This window comes from Equus quagga, chromosome 12 (assembly GCF_021613505.1).
Source record: "Equus quagga isolate Etosha38 chromosome 12, UCLA_HA_Equagga_1.0, whole genome shotgun sequence".
Classification (NCBI taxonomy): domain Eukaryota; kingdom Metazoa; phylum Chordata; class Mammalia; order Perissodactyla; family Equidae; genus Equus; species Equus quagga.
Window position 1 is genome coordinate 81,357,828 of NC_060278.1, and position 20,823 is coordinate 81,378,650.

The 20,823-nt window shown below is 40.6% G+C and overlaps 1 protein-coding gene across 4 annotated transcripts in view; it reads right to left on the reverse strand.

Annotated features, from left to right (window-relative positions):
* The window catches only part of ATRN (attractin), a 177,577-nt gene extending 157,288 nt beyond the window's left edge, over nt 1–20,289 (reverse strand). For all 4 annotated transcript variants that reach the window (XM_046678084.1, XM_046678087.1, XM_046678085.1 and 1 more), the window contains exon 1: nt 19,858–20,289. In XM_046678084.1, the coding sequence (XP_046534040.1) occupies nt 19,858–20,231 (374 nt within the window). In that variant the 5' untranslated portion in view covers nt 20,232–20,289. The remainder of the gene's footprint in view (nt 1–19,857) is intronic.
* Nucleotides 20,290–20,823: the final 534 nt, after the last annotated feature.

Genomic DNA, 20,823 nt, shown 5'->3' on the forward strand with positions numbered 1-20,823 from the left:
GAATTTGAATAGACCAATCACCAGTAAGGAGATCGAAACAGTAATCAAAAACCTCTCATAAGTTCACTCGCTCCACTTCGGCAGCCCAGGGTGTTCACCAGTTCGGATCCTGGGCACTGACAGACCACCGCGCATCAAACCATGCTGAGGTGGCATCCCACATGCCACAACTAGAAGGACCTACAACTAAGAATATATACAACTTTGTACCGGGGGGCTTTGAGGAGAAAAAGGAAAAATAAAATCTTTAAAAAAAAAAAACTCTCAAAAAATAACAGCCCAGGACCAGATGGCTTCCCTGGTGAATTCTATCAAACATTCAAGGAAGATTTAATACTTATCCTTCTCAAACTGTTCGAAAAAATTGAAGAGAGGAGCCTTCCTAACTCAATCTATGAAGCCAACATTATCCTAATACCAAAACCAGATAAGGGCAACACAAAAAGAGAAAATTACAGGCCAATATCACTGATGAACATTGATGTAAAAATCCTCAACAAAATACTAGCAAATCGAATACAACAATAAATTAAAAAGATCATACATCATGATCAAGTGGGTTTTATTCCAGGGATGCAGGGATGGTTCAACATGCGCAAATCTATCAACATGATACACCACATTAACAAAATGAAGACTAAAAATCACATGATCATCTCAATAGATGCAGAGGAAGCAATTCACAAGATACAGCATCCATTTATGATAAAAACCCAAAATAAAATGGGTATAGAAGGAAAATACCTCAACATAATAAAGGCCAGACATGACAAAACTACAGCTAATATCATTCTCAATGGAGAAAAACTGAAAGCTATCCCTCTAAGAATAGGAACCAGACGAGGATGTCCACTGTCACCACTCTTATTTAACATAGTATTGGAAGTTCTAGCCAGAGCAATCAGGCAAGAAAAAGAAATAAAAGGGATCCAAATTGGAAAAGAAGTGAAATTATCACTGTTTGCAGACGACATGATTTTATATATAGAAAACTCTGAAGAATCCACTAAAAAACTTTTAGAAATAATAAATGAATACAGTCAAGTCACAGGATACAAAATCAACATACAAAAATCAGTTGCATTCCGGGGCTGGCCCCGTGGCCGAGTGGTTAAGTTCATGCACTCCGCTGCAGGCGGACCAGTGTTTCGTTGGTTCAAATCCTGAGCACGGACATGGCACTGCTCATCAAACCATGCTGAGGCAGCGTCCCACATGCCACAACTAAAAGGACCCACAACGAAGAATATACAACTACATACCAGGGAGCTTTGTGGAGAAAAAGGAAAAAAAATAAAATATTAAAAAAAAAAATCAGTTGCATTCCTATACACTAACAACGAAGTAGCAGAAAGATAAATTAAGAATACAATCCCATTTACAATTGCAACAAAAAGAATAAAATTACCTAGGAATAGACTTGACCAAAGAGATGAAAGATCTGTACTATAAAACACTGTTGAAAGAAACTGAAGAAGACACAAAGAAATGGAAAGATATTCCGTGCTCTTGGATTGGAAGCATTAACATAGCTAAAAGGTCCATACTTCCTACAGTAATCTATAAATTCAACGCAATCCCTACCAAAGTTCCAACAACATTTTTCACAGAAATAGAACAAAGAATCCTAAAATGTATATGGAGCAACAAAAGAGCCCAAATAGCCAAAGGAATCCTGAGAAAAAAGAAAAAAGCTGGAGGTATCACATTCCCTGACTTCAAAACATACTACAAAGCTACAGTAATCAAAACAGCATGGTACTGGCACAAAAACAGGTGCACAGATCAATGGAACAGAATTGAAAGCCCAGAAATAAAACCACACATCTATGGACAGCTTATCTTTGACAAAGGAGCTGAGGGCATACAATGGAGAAAAGAAAGTCTTTTCAACAAATGGTGCTGGGAAAACTGGAAAGCCACATGTAAAAGAATGAAAATTGACCATTCTTTTTCACCATTCACCAAAATAAACTCAAAATGGATTAAAGACCTAAAGGTGAGACCTGAAACCATAAGGCTTCTGGAAGAAAACGTAGGCAGTACACTCTTTGACATCAGTATTAAAAGGATCTTTGTGGACACCATGCCTTCTCAGAGAAGGGAAACAATAGAAAGAATAAACAAATGGGACTTCATCAGATTAAAGAGCTTCTTCAAGGCAAATGAAAACAGGATTGAAACAAAAAAAAACCCACTAACTGGGAAAAAATATTTGCAAGTCATATATCTGACAAAGGCTTAATATCCATAATACATAAAGAACTCTCGCAACTCAACAACAAAACATCAAACAACCCAATCAAAAAATGGGCTGGAGACATGAACAGACATTTCTCCAAAGAAGATATACTGATGGCCAATAGGCACATGAAAAGATGCTCATCATCGCTGATCATCAGGGAAATGCAAATCAAAACTACACTAAGATATCACCTTACACCCGTTAGAATGACAAAAATATCTAAAACTAATAGCAACAAATGTTGGAGAGGTTGCGAAGAAAAAGGAACCCTCATACACTGCTGGTGGGAATGCAAACTGGTGCAGCCACTATGGAAAACAGTATGGAGATTCCTCAAAAAATTAAAAATAGAACTACCATACGATCCAGCCATCCCACTACTGGGTATTTATCCAAAGAGCTTGAAGTCAGCAATCCCCAAAGTCCTATGCACCCCAATGTTTATTGCAGCACTGTTTACAATAGCCACGACGTGGAAGCAACCTAAGTGTCCAGCAACAGACGAATGGATAAAGAAGATGTGGTACATATATACAATGGAATACTACTCAGCTGCAAAACAGAACAAAATCATTCCATTTGCAATAACATGGATGGACCTTGAGAGAATTATGTTAAGTGAAATAAGCCAGCGAGAGAAAGATAATCTGTGTATGACTCCACTCATATGAGGAATTTAAAATTATGGACTAACAACAGTTTAGTGGATACCAGGGGAAAGGTGGGGTGGGGGGTGGGCACAAAGGGTGAAGTGGTGCACCTACATGACTGACAAACAGTAATGTACAATTGAAATTTCACAAGATTGTAACCTACCAATAACTCAATTTAAAAAAAAAAAACATACTACAAAGCTATAGTAACCAAAACAGCATGGTACTGGCACAAAAACAGACACACAGATCCATGGAAGAGAACTGAGAACCCAGAAATAAAATCACACATTTATGGACAGCTAATTTTCGACAAGGGAGCCAAGAGCATACAATGGAGAAAGGAGAGTCTCTTCAATAAATAGTATTGGGAAAACTGGACAGCCACATGCAAAAGAACGAAAGTAGACCATTATCTTACACCAGGCACAAAAATCAACTCAAAATGGATTAAAGGCTTGAATGTAAGACCTGAAACCATGAAAATTCTAGAAGAAAACACATGCAGTATGCTCTTTGACATAGGTCTTAGCAGCATATTTTCAAGTACCATGTCTGATTGGGCAAGGGAAACAAAAGAAAAAATAAACAAATGGGACTACATCAAACTAAAAAGCTTCTGCACAGCAAAGGAAACCATCAACAAAACAAAAAGACAACCTAACAACTGGGAGAAGATATTTGCAAACCATATATCAGATAAGGGGTTAATATCCAAAATAAACAAAGAACTCATACATCTCAACAACAAAAAAACCAACCCAATTTAAAAATGGGCAAAAGATCTGAACAGAGATTTCTCCAAAGAAGATATACAGATGGCCAACAGGCACATGAAGACATGTTCAACATCATTAGCTATCAGGGAAATGCAAATCAAAACTACAATGAGATATCACCTCACTCCTGTCAGAATGGCTATAATTAACAAGACAGGAAACAAGTGTTGGAGAGGGTGTGGAGAGAAGGGAATCCTCGTACACTGCTGGTGGGTGTGCAAACTGGTGCAACCACTATGGAAAGCAGTATGGAGTATCCTCAGAAAATTAAGAATAGATCTACCACATGATCCAGCTATTCCACTGCTAGGTATTTATCCAAAGAATTTGAAAACACAAATGCATAAAGATACATGCAGCCCTATGTTCATTGCGGCATTATTCACAATAGCCAACACTTGGAAGCAACCTAGGCACCCATCAAGGGACAAATGGATAAAGAAGATGCGGTATACATACACAATGGAATACTACTCGGCCATAAGAAATGATGAAATCCTGCCATTTGTGACAACATGGATGGACCTTGAGCATATTACACTAAGTGAACTAAGTCAGAGCGAGAAAGTGAAATACCATATGATTTCACTCATAAGTAGAAGATAAAAACAACGACAAACAAACACACAGCAACAGAGATTGGATAGGTGGCTACCAGAGAGGAAGGCGGGACGGAAGAGGGGAAAAGGGGTGGTTAGGCACACATGCGGTGATGGATTATAATTAGACTTTGAGTGGTAAACATGATGTAATCTACACAGAATTGGAAATATGTTACAATGTATACCTGAAAGTTATATAATGTTATAATCCAATGTTACTGCAATAAAAAATTTTTTAAAAATTAAAAGAATGTTGATAAAAAAATAAAATAAGTGCTCAATAAAAGGAAAGAAAGAAAGAAAGAAAAAAAACTGTCACAATTTATTGGCAGCATGATTATCAACATAGAAAACTTAGGAGAATCCATAGTCAAGCTATCAGTACTACAATGATTTAAGAAAGATTCCTAGAAACAAATTTAGCATATAAGAAAATCAGTTCTGGGGGCCAGCCCCGTGGCCGAGTGGTTAAGTTCACGCGCTCCGCTGAAGGCGGCCCAGTGTTTCGTCGGTTCAAATCCTGGGCATGGACATGGTACCACTCATCCAGCCATGCTGAGGTGGCATCCCACATGCCACAACTAGAAGGACCCACAACTAAGAATATACAACTATGTACCGGGGGACTTTGGGGAGAAAAAGGAAATAAATGAAATCTTTAAAAAAAAAAAAGAAAGAAAATCAATTCTGCTTTTGCACCTCTGCCATCACCATGATGATAAGACTTAGCTGGCCTCTGGTCCAAGGAGGATGAGAGAGTCGTGACACACCCTATTCCCACCAGGTGAGCCCAGCCAAGCTCCAGCCTAGACCCAGAGAACTAAGTTCAGTAGAGATCAGCCAAGTCACCCCAACAACCACAGACACTCACAAGCTAAATATTACTTAGTGTTATAATGATAATACTAACAAAAATACAAAATTCCATTCGTTACTACTTAGCCATAAAAAAAGACAAAATCGTCCCATTTGCAACATGGATGGCCCTTGATAGTATGACGTTAAGCTAAATAAGCCAGACAGAGAAAGACAAATAGCCCATGATTTCACTCATATGTGGAAGATAAACACATGGACAAAGAGAACAAATTAGTGGTTACCAGAGGGGAAGGGTTGGGGGGGGTGGGCAAAAGGGGAAAAAGGGCACATATATATGGTGACTGACAAACAATGCACAAACGAAATTTCACAATGTTATAAACTACTATGACCTCATTAAAATAATAAAAAATTAAATTTTTTTTAAAAACTCCATTCCTATGTACTACAGTAATCAATTAGGTTATAGCAACAAAATTATACATCTAGAGGTAAATCTAATAAAAGTATGTCAGGCCATTTTGGAAAAATTATAAGAATTTACTTAAAGACATAAAAGAGACCTAAATAAATGGAAATATAAATCATGTCAGGGAATAAGCATGTCAGGATGGGAAAACTGTATATCATAAAGACGACAAATTTCCCCAGGCTAATCTCAGTATCAGGTGAAATTCCAATCAAAGTTTCAACAGGGACTGTTGTTGAAATTAGAAGAGCAAAGGGCTAAAAACAACCAAGACAGCTTGAAGTTTTATATGACTGGGTATATTTCATATCTGTAGGGAGAAAAACACACTGTTTTATAAATGAGACTGGGACAATTGCTTACCAAATAAAAATAATTGAATTAGCTCATCACAACAAACTATGCATAAAATAAATTACAGGTAGGTAAAAGACCAGAATGTGAAAAAGCAAAAATCTTAAATATTGGGAAGCAATAGCTTTACAATGTTAGTATAGGGGAAGGAATTTTTAAGTATAACACAAAAAGCACAAATCATAAAGGAAAAGAGTGACAAAATTCACATTAAAATTTTAAATTTCTGTTAAAAAGACACCATAAAGAAAGTTAAAGGGGCCAGCCCTGTGGCCGAGTGGTTAAGTTTGCGCGCTCCACTTCGGCGGCCCAGGGTTTCTCCAGTTTGGATCCTGCGCACAGACATGGTAGCACACTCATCAAGCCATGCTGAGGCAGCATCCTACACACCACAACTAGAAGGACCCACAACTAAAAATACACAACTATGTACTGGGGGTCTTTGGGGAAAAAAAGGAAAAAATAAAATCTTAAAAAAAAAAAGTTACAGACAAGCCATAACTTATTGCTGCTGGTAATGTAAACTGGGAAAATCTCTGCGGAAAGCTATTCAGCAATACCTAACAAAATATAAAGTGCACATATCTCTCTGATGAAAGTGATTTTACTTCTGAGAACTAATCCTAAAGATAGACCCACAAATGCGTAAAATTACATGTATAAGGTTATTCAACACATTATATAAATGAATTAATAGATAGATAGATCCACAGAAAATAAGTACTGGTGAGAATACTGAGAAAATGGAACCCTCACACACTGCTAATAGGAATGTAAATTGCTGTGAAAAACAGTTTGGCACTTCCTCAAAAAGTAAAGCATAATTACCATATGACCCAGCAATTCCAGTCCTAGGTATAGAGTCAAGAGACATATCCATATGTCCACACAAAAACTTGTACACGCAAGTTCATAGCAGTATTATGCAAAATAGCTAAAAGGTGGAAACCATCCAAATATTCGTCAACTGACAAATGGATAAATAAGATGTGGTATATGCATACAATGGAATATTACTCAGCCATAAAAAGGAATGAAACAGTGACACATGACACAACATGGATGAATCTTGAGAACATTACAGTAAGTAAAAGAAGTCAGTCACAAACAATCACATATTGTATGATAACATTTATATCACAGGTCTAGAAGAGACAAATCCATAGACAGAAAGTAGATTGTGGTTGTCAGGGGTTGGGAAGGAAGAAGAATGTGGAGAGCTAATTGGTACAGGTTCTATTTGGCAGAATGAAAATATTCCGGGATTAGATAGTGATGATGGTTGCATAACTTTATGAATACACTAAAAATCACTGAATTGTACACTTTAAAATGGTGAACTTTATGGTGTGTTACATCCAGATCAGTAGACAGAATTCATAACCCAGAAAGAAAAAATTATATGGGGGAACTAGAATGAAAATAAGAATTTAAGTGGAAAAAAAGGAACAATATAAAAATTGATTGTTAAAGAAAACCTTACACATGTATTTTTTCTAAAAAAAGATTGAGAATGGTTATCAAACTGCTATGGAATTGGATTCCACCCAATAAATTTTAAAAAGTAATATAATGGGGTTTTTTCATTAACTCTATTTATAATACACCAGAAACTACATTCTTTGCAACTATATAAATCCACTCTTTAAAAAATGGTCTATGTCAACTGCATGTCAATCTAAAAGTACACAAGGAAGTAAACAGAATTTTAAAATTATTTTGGAGGTGCTTCAAAAGTTTGAAGATCACTACCCTAGAAAAAAATCATACACAGGTGCATAAGAAATATGTAAAGAATGTTAATTGTAGGGGCCAGCCCCATGGCCAAGTGGTTAAGTTCATGCTCTTAGCCTCAGGGGCCCAGGGTTTCACCATTCGGATCCTGGCCTCGGACATGGCACCACTCATCAGGCCATGCTGAGGCAGCGTCCCATACAGCACATCAGAAGGACCCACAGCTAGAATATACAACTATGTACTGGGGGGCTTTGGGGAGAAAAAGAAGAGGGGAAAAAAAAAAAAAGACTGGCAACAGTTGTTAGCTCAGGTGCCAATCTTTAAAAAAAAAAAAAAGAATATTAATTGTGCACTATTTGTAACAGCACAAATTGGAAAAATCTAAATGCCCAGCAGCAGGACAATGGGTAAATAAATGGGAATTCTATGATGAATATAGATAAGAATCAATTAGAGCTACATTTATCAACACAAACAAATCTCAAAGGCATAAAAAAATAGGTTTGTGGGGGGGGCTGGCCCCGTGGCCGAGTGGTTAAGTTCGCGCACTCTGCTGCAGGCGGCCCAGTGTTTCATAAGTTCGAATCCTGGGCGCGGACATGGCACTGCTCATCAAACCATGCTGAGGCGGCATCCCACATGCCACAACTAGAAGGACCCAGAACTAAGAATATACAACTATGTACCGGGGGACTTTGGGGAGAAAAAGGAAAAAAATAAAATCTTTAAAAAAAAAAAATGGGTTTGTGGTAAAAAAAGTTACAGAATGATTTTTTATAAAGTTTGAAAACATGATCTTGTTTTTGAAACAAGACATCATGTGTGTGCCTATCTGTAGTTAAAGTAGAAAGATGCAAGGGAAATAATAAAACGTCAACTTCACCATACTGTCACCTCTGGGAGGAGAGTAAGGTGAACAGGATTAGGGTGGGGTAGCACAGGGACTTTGGTTGGTATCATAATATTTTATATTACATAATTTATATTATTAGTCGTACATAATAATATTAATATAAAAGAAATTCAGCAAAGTGAGGTTGTAGGTACATAGATGTTCATTTTATTATTCTATCTCTTTCACAGGCTTGAAATACTTCATACTAAAAGGAAGTTAAAGTTAGCCCAGAGACGGAACCAGCATCAACCATGTGATTGCTTTAAAGCAACAGTTACTTGGTCAGAGTCGGTCAGTGTTTCTCAACCAGTATTCCAAACAATGTTCCAACTAAAAGGCAGTAATCGCATCTATGAAAAGAGAAGCGTAAAACACGATATTTAAATACAAGTTTTGGAAGGGCATAAAATGAATCTAACTCTGCAAATTTGCCTCAAGATCATCTTGCCAAACCTTCTGATCAAAATCCTTGTACAGCTTTGCAAGATGTCTCTAGAACTTCAAAAACCAATGTTAAAAGAGGAAAATTAAGTGACAATTGTAGCCAGTCTGGCCTTTTCATTCAATTTTGGAAAAAAAAAATCCACATAGGAAATATACTATTTGCAGTGAAATGCTTACAAATAGTTGAAAACTGCTATCATTTTATCATTTAGAAACGAAACACACCAAAAAATTGTAAGAAATAATTTTTAAAGCACAAATGTATGAATACCAAACATTAGGACAGGAAAGTTGTCTGTTTCTATAGCACAAAGCAGAGTCAAATTCAATCGAATTAATATACATTCGATCCCAAAATTAAATACCATTTTTTATTTGTCTCTAAATCATGCTTTCCCTTACACAACTAATTTAAAATACATTAAATATGTACCACATGTTAGAAAGGGAAAAGGTCAAATTTTTCTTTTTATATTGTGAATATCATAACAAATTGTGTTGAAAATATAGGTTATAATCTTTGTTAAGGAATTATGTTTTAATCTACTTAAAATCATCTTATCAAAAATAGGATAGTTTTTTAAAGTTATTTTTTAATTCCTAAGAGAGTCCATAAGACTATACACTTTTGTGAAAGGATTTTTGAATCAAAAAATATAGGAAACACTAGTCAAGAGAGTGACATCTGTGTCTCTTAATAGCACCTGATGCAATTGCAGCCCTTAATGCTTATAGGCTTATTAATTGGAAAATCCTTAATTAGAATGCAAAAAGGACCAAGAGAAATTAACTGCAAAATGCATTCAACTTAATAACTGTACACAGTTAATGTCAAATTGTAAAAAGATACATAGGTAGTTCAGCCATGACTAAAATTAACTTCTATAAGTGAAAGAGAATTCTAGATGAGTAAACATGTAAATAAATAGCTAGAGTGGATCACTCAAAACATAACTTGAAAAAACAGAAAACTTAAAGAATTAAAAATTGGAAACAATAAACTAGAACCAGGATTTCAAGTGCTAAAAGAAAAGCAGTTAAAGCGATATAACATCAATAAAATGAGGGAAAAGAAAAAGAAAGGCAAATACAAGAAAGTCACCCTAAGGAGAAAAAAAACAGAAAAACTCGGGGCTGGCGGTGTAGTGGTTAAGTTCGCGTGCTCCACTTTGGCGGCCCAGGGTTCTCAGGTTCGGATCCCGGGCATGAACCTAGGCACCGCTCAACAAACCATGCTGTGGCTGCCTCCCATTTACAAAACAGAAGAAGACTGGCACATATGTTAACTCAGGGACAATCTTCCTCAAGCAAAACGAGGAAGATTGGCAACAGACGTTAGCTCAGGGTCAATCTTCCTCAAAAATAAATAAAAGTTAAAAAAAAAAAAAATAGAAGAAGTCAGGCCCATAATAGAAGGCTGATTTGAAAGCATAAAGAAGAAAGGAAAAATGGAAGAAAGCAACAAAAGGAAGGCTTAGATTAGTATATGTCATATGGGATTCACTTTTGCCACAATGCCATTTGGGAAATCACAGAAAACAGTGAAGAATATAAGTGAGAAACAAGTTTCATAATAGGTTAGTGGCTGATAAATTTCCAGACAATTATTTCAAAAAGTACGACTAGAGTTTCATTTCAGTTTTAGAAACAAGATTGTGTTAAAGAGAAAAACCAATATGATTTCTGTTTGACCACAGTACCAGTTACCTACTTCTCCTTAATTCTCAAGCTAAAGATAACCTACAAATTTATTACATCAGTTAATCATATTTAGTAAAATCTTTTCTGATCATAAACATACTCTGCTTTTCTCCTATATATTTATCTGTCCTCTATACTATAGTAAATAAAAAGCATTTGTCTATCTTGGGAACCTTTCACAGAGGTAAACTTTAAATGTTACAAATCTGCTTTCAAACATATAACTTATGTAATTATATTAAGACATTCATGCTCAATTTTTCTTTTACTCAATAAACATATTTTTACCTTTTCAAATAAGTACACTCTACCTTCCAGGAATCAGCCAAAAACTTTAAATGTCTGTTATGTAAGCATTTTACATAAAGTTAAGTTTTCACATAACATAATTTCACACAACATAAACATGTATTTTGTTGCTTCCTCTCATAATCCTCTCTATTTCCCCCATCACAAAATCAGGGGATGAATAACTAGCATTCAATGACCTGGCTCTACTGGACTGAAAGTCAACACGGGACAGCCCTTGCTTCAGTAATCTCAAAGAGCTGGCATAATGCATTTCACACAGTGGGTCCTTCACAACGCCTCACAATGACTGGGCGAATTCATGATGCACTGGGGGATCTCATTACTTGATACAGTATTTTCCAGACCATTCCTAATTTTCTTCATCAACACTTACTGGGTTCTGACCAAATGGTAACTTCTAAGAATACACAGGGATGTCACTATTCTCACCTGCCCGGCACTGGCCCCAGACTCTGGTGACATTACGTGTGTTTTCATTTCTCCTCTCCTTGCTCCCCCTTTCTCAGTCCCTGCCATCTAATGGAGCTGGACCTCACCCCCAAGCTCCAGAACAGCTACTCAACTCAAGGGTGATCAGTCAGAACTTTCCCATGACCCCAGGCACAGTGACTGCTTCAGTTACGGACAAGGCACCAGTGAGATTCTCACCCCTCCTTATTTGCTACAAGCTCCTAAGGAAGAGTCATTCTTTTTCAGTGGAGGAGGTTAAGCTGGTTTGATTTAGTTTCTGGAGATACCATGTTAAGAAAGTCTGCCTGAAAGTGAGGCCAATAAAGAGAAGAGCAAAGCTAAGAGACGGAGGGAGGGAGATCAATTAGTCCCCTAAATCCAGCCACGCATGAAGTCAACAATATTCCCTTGACTCTTCTGTCACATGAACCAATAAGTCTCTCCCATCTTTTTCTCTTAAGCTTGTCTCAGATGGGTGTCTGGCACTAAAAGAACTTTGATAGAAATCAAATCCAATACAATTTACAAGTAGAGTGACAATTAATGAGCCCTCAAATTGAAAGTGGATAAATAGAGCTGAGGTACACAGCAGTTAGAATGGCCTCATCCCCAGCTGGAAATTGGCAATCCCAGGTATGCAGCATTAAAGAAACAAGTTTAAACTATTGCCTGTGGCAATTTAGGGTTCAGACCATGCACCCATCAAGACTGGAACATCATGAGACTTCGCAGAAAAATGTCAGAAATTTAAACCGTGTTATCAATTTCAAGAGGATAAGGCCCAAACTCCTTGGTGTGGAATATAAAGACTTTCTTGATCTGGCCATATGTCCCTCTATATGTTAGAAATTGTTCTATATTGTAAGGGACAGGAAATCCAACCCTAAGCAGTGTAAGAAAAATATGGACTGCAGTACCTCACAAAACCAAAAAGTACAGCTTCAGGCAAGGCTTGATCTGGAGATTCAGAAAGTCATCCAGTCATCAGCTCCATTACTCTGCCATCCTCCCTCTTCATGGAGTTGCTCTGACCTCAGATGGGCTCCTAGCACAACAGTAATGCTAGCTATAACAGTTCTAGGCCTTCCATCCTCACCACACAGAAGACGACAAAGCACGTCCTTCATAAACACCCACAGAGGAGAGAGGTCTCCAGCAAAGTCCTGAGATTCACTCCGACTGAATCAGTTCAGGTCATGTGCCTACCTCAAAACAATCACTACATCCAGAGACTGGAATGCTCTGGTGGCTTAGCCTAGGTCAAGAATGTACCCTGAGGGGCCAGCCCTGCAGCACAGCAGTTAGTTCCCACGTTCCACTCCCCTGGCCCAGGGTTCACCGGTTCAGATCCCAGGGGCAGACCTATGCACCACTTGACAAGCCATGCTGTGGCAGGCATCCCACATATAAAGTAGAGGAAGATGGGCATGGATGTTAACTCAGGACCAGTCTGCCTCAGCAAAAAGAGGAGGATTGGCAGCAGATGTTGGCTCAGGGCTAATTTTCCTTAAAAAAAAAAAAAAAAAGAATGTGCCCTGGGGCCGGCTCCATGACCGAGTGGTTAAGTTCGTGCGCTCCGCTGCCGCAGCCCAGGGTTCGGATCCTGAGCGGGGACATGGCACCGCTCGTCAGGCCACGTTGAGGCGGCATCCCACATCCCACAACTAGAAGGACCTGCAACTAAGATATACAACTATGTGGGGGGGGGGGGGGGGGTGGGGAAATAAAGCAGGAAAAAAAAAAAAGGAAGATTGGCAACAGTTGTTGGCCTAGGTGCCAATCTTTAAAAAATAATAATGTGCCCTGAAGCTGGAGGTTGTTGGGAAGGGAAGAGGGAAGGCCTTTATCACCTTCCAGTCCTGCATCCTTCCAACGCATCCCTCGCAAATCACACTCCAACAACACCATCTATGCTGAGTTATCTAAGTGTTGTGGGTTGAATTGTGTCCCCCAAGAAGACATGTTGAAGTCCTAAACCCCAGTACCTGTGAAAGTGACCTTATTTTGAAACAAGGTCTTCACAAACGTACTAAAGTTAAGATGAAGTCATATTCATACATGCAGTATGACTTTCATCTAAGAAGAGAAGAGACACAGAGGGAAAGTATCATATGAGATTGAAGTGATGCACCTACCAGACAATGAATGCCAAAGATTGCTGGCGACTCCAGAAACTAAGAAAAAGGCACGGAACACATTCTCCCTAAGAGCCTTCAGAGAGAGCATAGCCCTGCCGACACCTTGATTTCAGACTTCTAACCTCCAAAACTGTGAGAGATTAAATTTCTGTTGTTTCAAGCCACCCAGCCTGTGGTACTTTGCTACAACAAACTTAAGAAACTAATACACTAAGTATCATAGTCCATGATTGCCTTTGCACAAGCTCTTTGCTCCTTCTAGAATCCACTTCTCCCCGATGGCCTGTTCATACTAAACCTCTCAGATCTGCGCAAATGTTCTCTTCTCTGTGACGCCTTCCACAAGAGCCCCCAAAAGAGTCTCTCCACCACATATTAGTTCAGCACATGTTGCCTGTATTTTTATTACTAAATTCTAGTTGCCTGTGCACACAGCTGTCTTCCCTTCAGAATTATGAGCTCTCCAATGGGAAGGCAAGGCCTGATTCCTACCCACCTTCATATCCTCAAGACAGTGCACAGTACCTATCACATAACAGTCATTCAGAAGCTCTCTATGAATTGAACAGGTTGATGACTCATCTCAAAAGAAGACAATGGGTATGATTTCAGAGCACTGGCTATAGATTATAGAGAATCAAGATGGGTTTTGGGTAGAATCCAGATAAAGAGAGAAGAAAGAATGTGGGGACGAGGACGAGAAAGGGTGCTGAATTTAGCAAATATGCAGAAAAACTACAAAGTAAAAGGATTTGGTTAGGGAAAAAGTAATGTGTGTAAGGCAGTGGGAGCCTTCTGGTGAGAGTCATTTTACAGGTAACAAGAGGAGTAAAAAAAAATAGGTTTCTGAGCAACACGTTTTCAGGGAATTTATATGACAAAGTACAGAATGGACCCCGGAGCTTTAAGAGAGCAGTCAGGTGCGACAGAGGCAGGTCAGCAACGAGGTGAAGGGACAGGTGCACTAGGATGGCAGCAGGAAGAATGGAAAGGAACAAAGTTCTAAGACTTCAGAGAAGAGAGAATAAATAGAAAGAACAAAGGATTACTCCTGGGTTTTTTTTTTCTTTCCATTAATTTTTTTGTTGTTGTAGTCATAAGAGCTTCTAACATAGTGAGATTTCAGTTATACATTATTGTTTGTCACACACCATGTAAGTATGTCCCTTTAGCCCTTGTGCCCACCCTCCACTCCCCTTCCCCCAGCAACCACTAATTTATTTTCTTTGTCTGTAAGTTTGTTTATATTCCACATATAAGTGAACCCTTCCCCCAGCAACCACTAATTTATTCTCTTTGTCTGTAAGTTTGTTTATATTCCACATGTAAGTGAAATTATATGGTGTTTGTCTTTCTCTGTCTGGTTTATTTCACTTAACATGTGCCCTCAAGTTTCATCCATGTGGTTGCAAATGGAATGATTTTGTCTTTTTTACAGCTGAGTAGTATTCCATTGGATTACTCCTAAGTTTTGACCTTTAGTTATCTAAAGTAGGATCTGCTATTGAAGTAAGGAAGTACAAAGGAAAAGACTATTTCTTTCAATGAGGATAAGAGGTTTGGTCTTAGACATGGCTCATTATGAGGTGACAGTAAAACATCCCAATAAAGATGCCCAGAAAATAGGAAAAGAGAAGACAATGAAGTTCAGGAGAAATATGAGGACAACAGACAGATATGGCAGTCATACAGGTAAAGATGACTTTTTTAAGTCATAAAAAATATATTGCAGAATGTCATTCCTTCATTCAACAAATATTTATTGAGCACTACATCCCAGGCACTGTTCGAGGCTCCAAGAATAAAACAGTGAGCAAAACTGATAAAAATCCCTGCCCTCACTAAATTTATACTCTACTGGGGAAAACAGACAGGCGCAAATTTGATCCATAAACATAAATTTAGGGCTTCTAGTTAATACTGCTTGGTAGTTACAATAAGCAAAAGAAATTTTTTTTACCTTTTTCTTTTTCCAAATTTTCTTTTCCAGAATTTTCACTTCACTAGCTAAAAAGGCATTTATGTCCTCAGACTAGCACCAGACAGGTTCGAGTGAATTAAGTTTTTTTTTCTTATGTCAGCATTACTGTTTTAACAACTCGATTTTCCCTCATTTCTCAAAGCGTCCGCTGGAATTAGGTCAGCGCTTCCAAAGAATGTTCATAAAGGGTGACTGGACTCAGAAAAAATGAGAGATCAAATGGCTTTGGGAATTACACAAGGCCTGAATTCAAGTCCTAGTCCAATTTTTCACAAGTGCTGTGACCCTGAGCAAGTTATTCACTATCTCCAAGCTCCAGTTTACCCATCTGTGAAATGGGAATAAATAACTTCACTCTAGGATTAAGAGAGGTAACTTCTAAAAGGCACTTGACACAACACATGGAGAAATGCTAGGAAAATGGTGGCAGCTGCTGCTGCGACTACTATTACTATTATTTCATGTGCTAGACACAAAACAGATGCTCAATAAATGCCTACTTCTTTTCTTTTTCTTCTATTGAAGGTAAGATTTAATATCATGAGAAACCATAAGGCTCCAATTCACTAGGTTATTCTATTCTTTCCTCCCAAAAGTTTTGTATAGCAGAAACTTAAAAGAATTAAATGCATATTAATTTCATAAATGGGTTTAATATATTTATTCTCTAACTTGATGGGATGTATTTATCATCCAAAGAAAAATTTCAATGGTGATGTCACAAGTAAGAAAAAAAGGATCACTGAATTATGAAGTCATATAAAAATGAATGAAAGTGACACTGTTTTAGAAATCATCCACCCAAGATTTCACAGTTATTTTTATTAAACTGACAGTAATAACCTTATCCTCTGTAATTAATCATTTCCGTAGTACCTTTCATTTGGAAAAAAATCAAGTGATTTTCTAACCACAACCATACAACAATCCAAATTTTAGACAACACCCTCACAGTTGTCCTGAAAATGAAAGGGCACAATGTATACGAAAGTGGTTGACCAGGTCCCTGGCATATAGTATGCACTCCGTGATAACCTTAGTGAAATCTAATCCTCTTATTAGCCTACATTCCTTTCAATTAATGAAAAAGATTTTATAACAGCAAGAATAACATAGGATTTATGGAACTAAAAAGCTTTAAAAAACACACCAAATTGATGGCATTCCAAACCAGAAAGGTATTCATTTTACTGTCTCTTAGTTTAATAACAAAGAGGTTTGTAAGTTAAAGCAAGATACACACCACTATAATCAAAACCAACATTTCACTCTTCCCCTAAAAAAATCCTTCAACTAAAAATTTAATGAAAGTTTTTTTAAAAGGCCAGAGACATAAGTTCCTCTTACTTTCATTTTTTAAAATGCAAATTCCAGAAGCCCACAAAATATGATGGAATTATCAGGACCAAAGTCTTAACTGTTGGCCCAGAGAAGAGCACTGACGCTAGCTCAAACCGGCTGAGAGGGAGCATCCACCATAACCAGGGGAGCCCCCTCACTCATGCGTGACACCATCTGAGACAACTCGTGTCAGGACTGCTTGTTTCCCATAACAAATGGCTCTTCTCCAATCCTCTGGACTGTCCATGTGGACACTCAGATCTGCTCTCTCTCCCTGGCAATCTCCCTCATAAGTAGATGACTCTAACACTTACACCTGTCCTGATAAGTGGATACCCTCAGAGCACCCCAATCTCAGTGTGTGCAAAATTAAAGTTATCTCAGATCTGCTCCTCCTGTGTCTGTTAACGGTATCACATCCTCTCAATAACCCAAGACAGGACGTAGTCTCTCCCTCACCATCTTTTCCCATGAGCAAACCAGTTTCAAAGAAAGAGCTGTCTTCTATCTCTATAATCCCACCTAGCACCTATCCCTGCCTCCATTGCCACAGCCTATCCCAAGTTCTCATTACTGCTGTCCTGACCAATGGACAAGAGCTCCAACCTGGCTGCCCACCATCTCTTACGTTTAAAGTGAGCCCACCTGCTCTGAACATCACAGGCAGATTTATCTTGCTACGTATGTTCCTCCCCACACTGTGGGCCCCCACTGCCTACCACGGCATCCCAGATTTTCAGAACTTGAAGAACGCTCCTCTGACCCATCCATCCATTAACTCGACCTTGGAAGCTCCTCAAATTCAAAATGCTGTTGCCTCACCTTCAAGGCCATTCCTGCTTTGGCTTCAATCTTTAGGCTTTTAAGCCTGTAACATCATGAAAACAGAATGAACTATGCCATTCCACTGCTTAGGGGCTAAAAGTCAAAATTCTCAACCCAACCAACTCGGCTCCACATGGCCTGGCCCCTGCCTATCTCTCCAGTCTTGCCATGCTCCCCTTTGCTCTCTCTGCGACAGCCACCAGGCCTTCTATCCAGCCTGCCATGATCCCTCTCAGTCCCAAGCCTCTGTCTATGCTGGCCCTCAGCACCCAGCCCTCTTGTGGGTAATGCCATCTCACCCCTCAGATCTCAATTCCAAAGTGATTTATTGGCTCACTAACCTTACCATTCCAAACTAAGTCAAGTCCTCTCTCCCCTGCTCTTCGCCTCCGCAGCCTTAAGCAAAATCATAATAAAGTGATTATTGGATTTCTTATTCCCAAGCTAAAATGTAAGCTCCATAAAAGCAGGACTGTGTCTGTCTTGTTTACCACTGTATCTTACAACCTAACCCAGAGTAGCCCTCAACAAAGACATGTAGATTAAAGTAGCTCATAAATCAGAACACCCTCTGTAAGTTACAAGGCCAGCCCCACTACACCCTGGTTGTGAAATCACCTGGTTTCTCCCTAACAATAAAGAGCTCATCTCTTCAACGTTCTCTGAGTTCCTGTGAAGATGTGACATCACGTGACTCTACAATTCTACCGTCCCAAACTTCTCTCTCACAACTTTCTTCTATATACCTGGGCACTAGCAATACTTTACTTTCTGGTCTCCACAATTTTGTTTGCATCCTTCCTTCCATCTGGAATTTTTTTCCCAGCCCCACATTTCCAAATCCTACTTAGCCCAAATGCTCAAATCCAATGTTACCACCTGCACAAGTCTTCCTTGCATCCTTCCAGCTAGTCACAACCTCTCCACCCCTGAATTCCCACAGGTTCTCCAACACCTCATTCAGGTCTCAGATCAAATGTCACTTCAAAGGAGAGGCTTCTCCTAAAGTTACCCACGGGTTATAATTCTCTATCAGACCATCCTGTCTTATTTTCTTGACGGCATTTACCATTATCTTGTTTCTTTCATTTATTTACTTCTTAACTGCCTGTCTCCCCAAAGAGAATGTAAGATTCATGAAAACATGGACTCTGTCCATCTTGTTCTCCATATTTCCCCACTCCTCCTCATCCGACGTCAAAAATGTTCAGTAAACATCAGCCAAAGGCATGAATGACTCTATAGCCCTTATGACAAGGATTACCTGAGTACATTTCTTTCTCTTGCTATATTCCAAACTCTTTGTGTACTAGGCCAAAGTCTGCCTAATCTATTTGTTTGTGTGTATTATCCAGAAAGCCTTGCACAACTGAAGCAAATAATAAATAACTACTAATTAATCAATGAATGATCTCTCCAAGAGATACTGCCCTGAACCAGGCCAACTCAGAACTCCGTATTCTCCAGAAACCAGGGCAAACAGGAACCTCCTTCTATGCCCTCTCCACGACAGACCCTGTTCCAATCTGCTGCCTCCAGTGAGCTTCAAAGGGCTAGTTTCCTCACTTTCTTCTGGCCAACAACCACTGGATCTTCGATCTCTAATATCTCACAGTCGTACCCTTTCCCTTCTATCTCCATCCAACAGATAACTTCCAGGGCCATGTTTCTTTAGAGCTCCTCACATATCCAATCAGCCGGGGAGCTCATCAGGCCCTAGGGAACAAGGGGACGGTAAACCCGAGTGTTTAATTAAGACGACTGGCTCTCTCACCTTTGCTTTTATACCTCGTTTATCCGAAAAAGGCCCAATTTCAGAGACTGGCTTTGATACTCTTTGGGACCCTAAGCTTTCTTCCCATGTAGGCCGCCGCACCCAAACCCCTTTGGGGTACCTCTACCCTGCCTCGCACTTTTTCATCTTTCATTACAGGAAGACCCCAGGCCAGAGCCGATGATCTTCCCGGAAACAAATGGTCCTCAAACACCGTGAGACGGCCCTTCCCTCCCCACTTTCTGTCTGGCACCCGCCTCCGACCTGGAGCCCTCTAGAGCGCCCCTCAGCCTCAGCCTCACCCTGCACCCGACCCTCCGTCTCCACCCCCCACTCACCTGAAGCGGCCCCCGCAGTGCTGGCATTGCTCGCCCACCCAGCCGGCGGGGCAGACGCACTGCCCGGTGCCAGGGTTGCAGCGGCCGCCGTTGACACAGGGCCGGTCACATTCCTTGGCCTCGGCTGCGGCTGAGCCCGACACCACCGCCGCTGCCGCCGCGGCCTCGGCCGCCCAGGGCAGCAACAGCAGCGGCGGGAGCAGCAGCAGCAGCAGCCGCCGCCGCGGGAGGCGCAGCCCAGCCCCCCGCCCCGGCCTCCCAGCCCCGGTCGCGTCCCAGTCCCGGGGCCGCCCGCCGTTCCTGCTCGCGGGCGCTGTCGTCGCCGCTGTCCTCCTCCTCAGCCTCGCCTCAGTCGCCGCCGCCGCCGCCACCATCTTCCCGGGGCTGAGACGGTGCCCCGCGAACACATACACACACACCGCACGGCCGGCTCCGCTTCGCCTGGCCGTGCGGGGCGGGGCTGTGCGGACGGTGGCTCGGGCGGTCAATCCTGGGGGCGGGGCCAGAGCTGCGCGGCGGGGGGCGGGGGGGCGACGCGTGCGTGGGCGGGGCGCGGGGCGCAGGCGCCGTGCTCCGGCGCGCGTGGGCCTGGAGGCGGGGCTCTAACCCTGAGTCCGGTTCTAGCCTAGCCAGCCGGCTTAGTTCCCGAGGCTCCCTGACGCCCTGGTTTTCGCCCTTCTCCAGAAGTGGCGGCGAGGAGGTGGCAGACCTCAAGCTCATTCTTTCTGTGGGCTGCCTGGGGCCGTGCCGCTCTGCTAGCCAAGCCGGCCTTGTTGAGCGCTGCCCTCCCCCGAGACCCCGGCGCGGTCAGTGCTCTCCCCCAGCTCTTGCTGTCGAGCAGAATAGGCCCAGGAAACTGCGTCGTGGTGTGATGCCAGGTGCGGGACCGTAGAAGGAGTGCTGCGTTCGACCCTCTGCTTTCTCCTCCGGAAAATAGGGATAATGACGTGTGTTAAGAACCTAGTC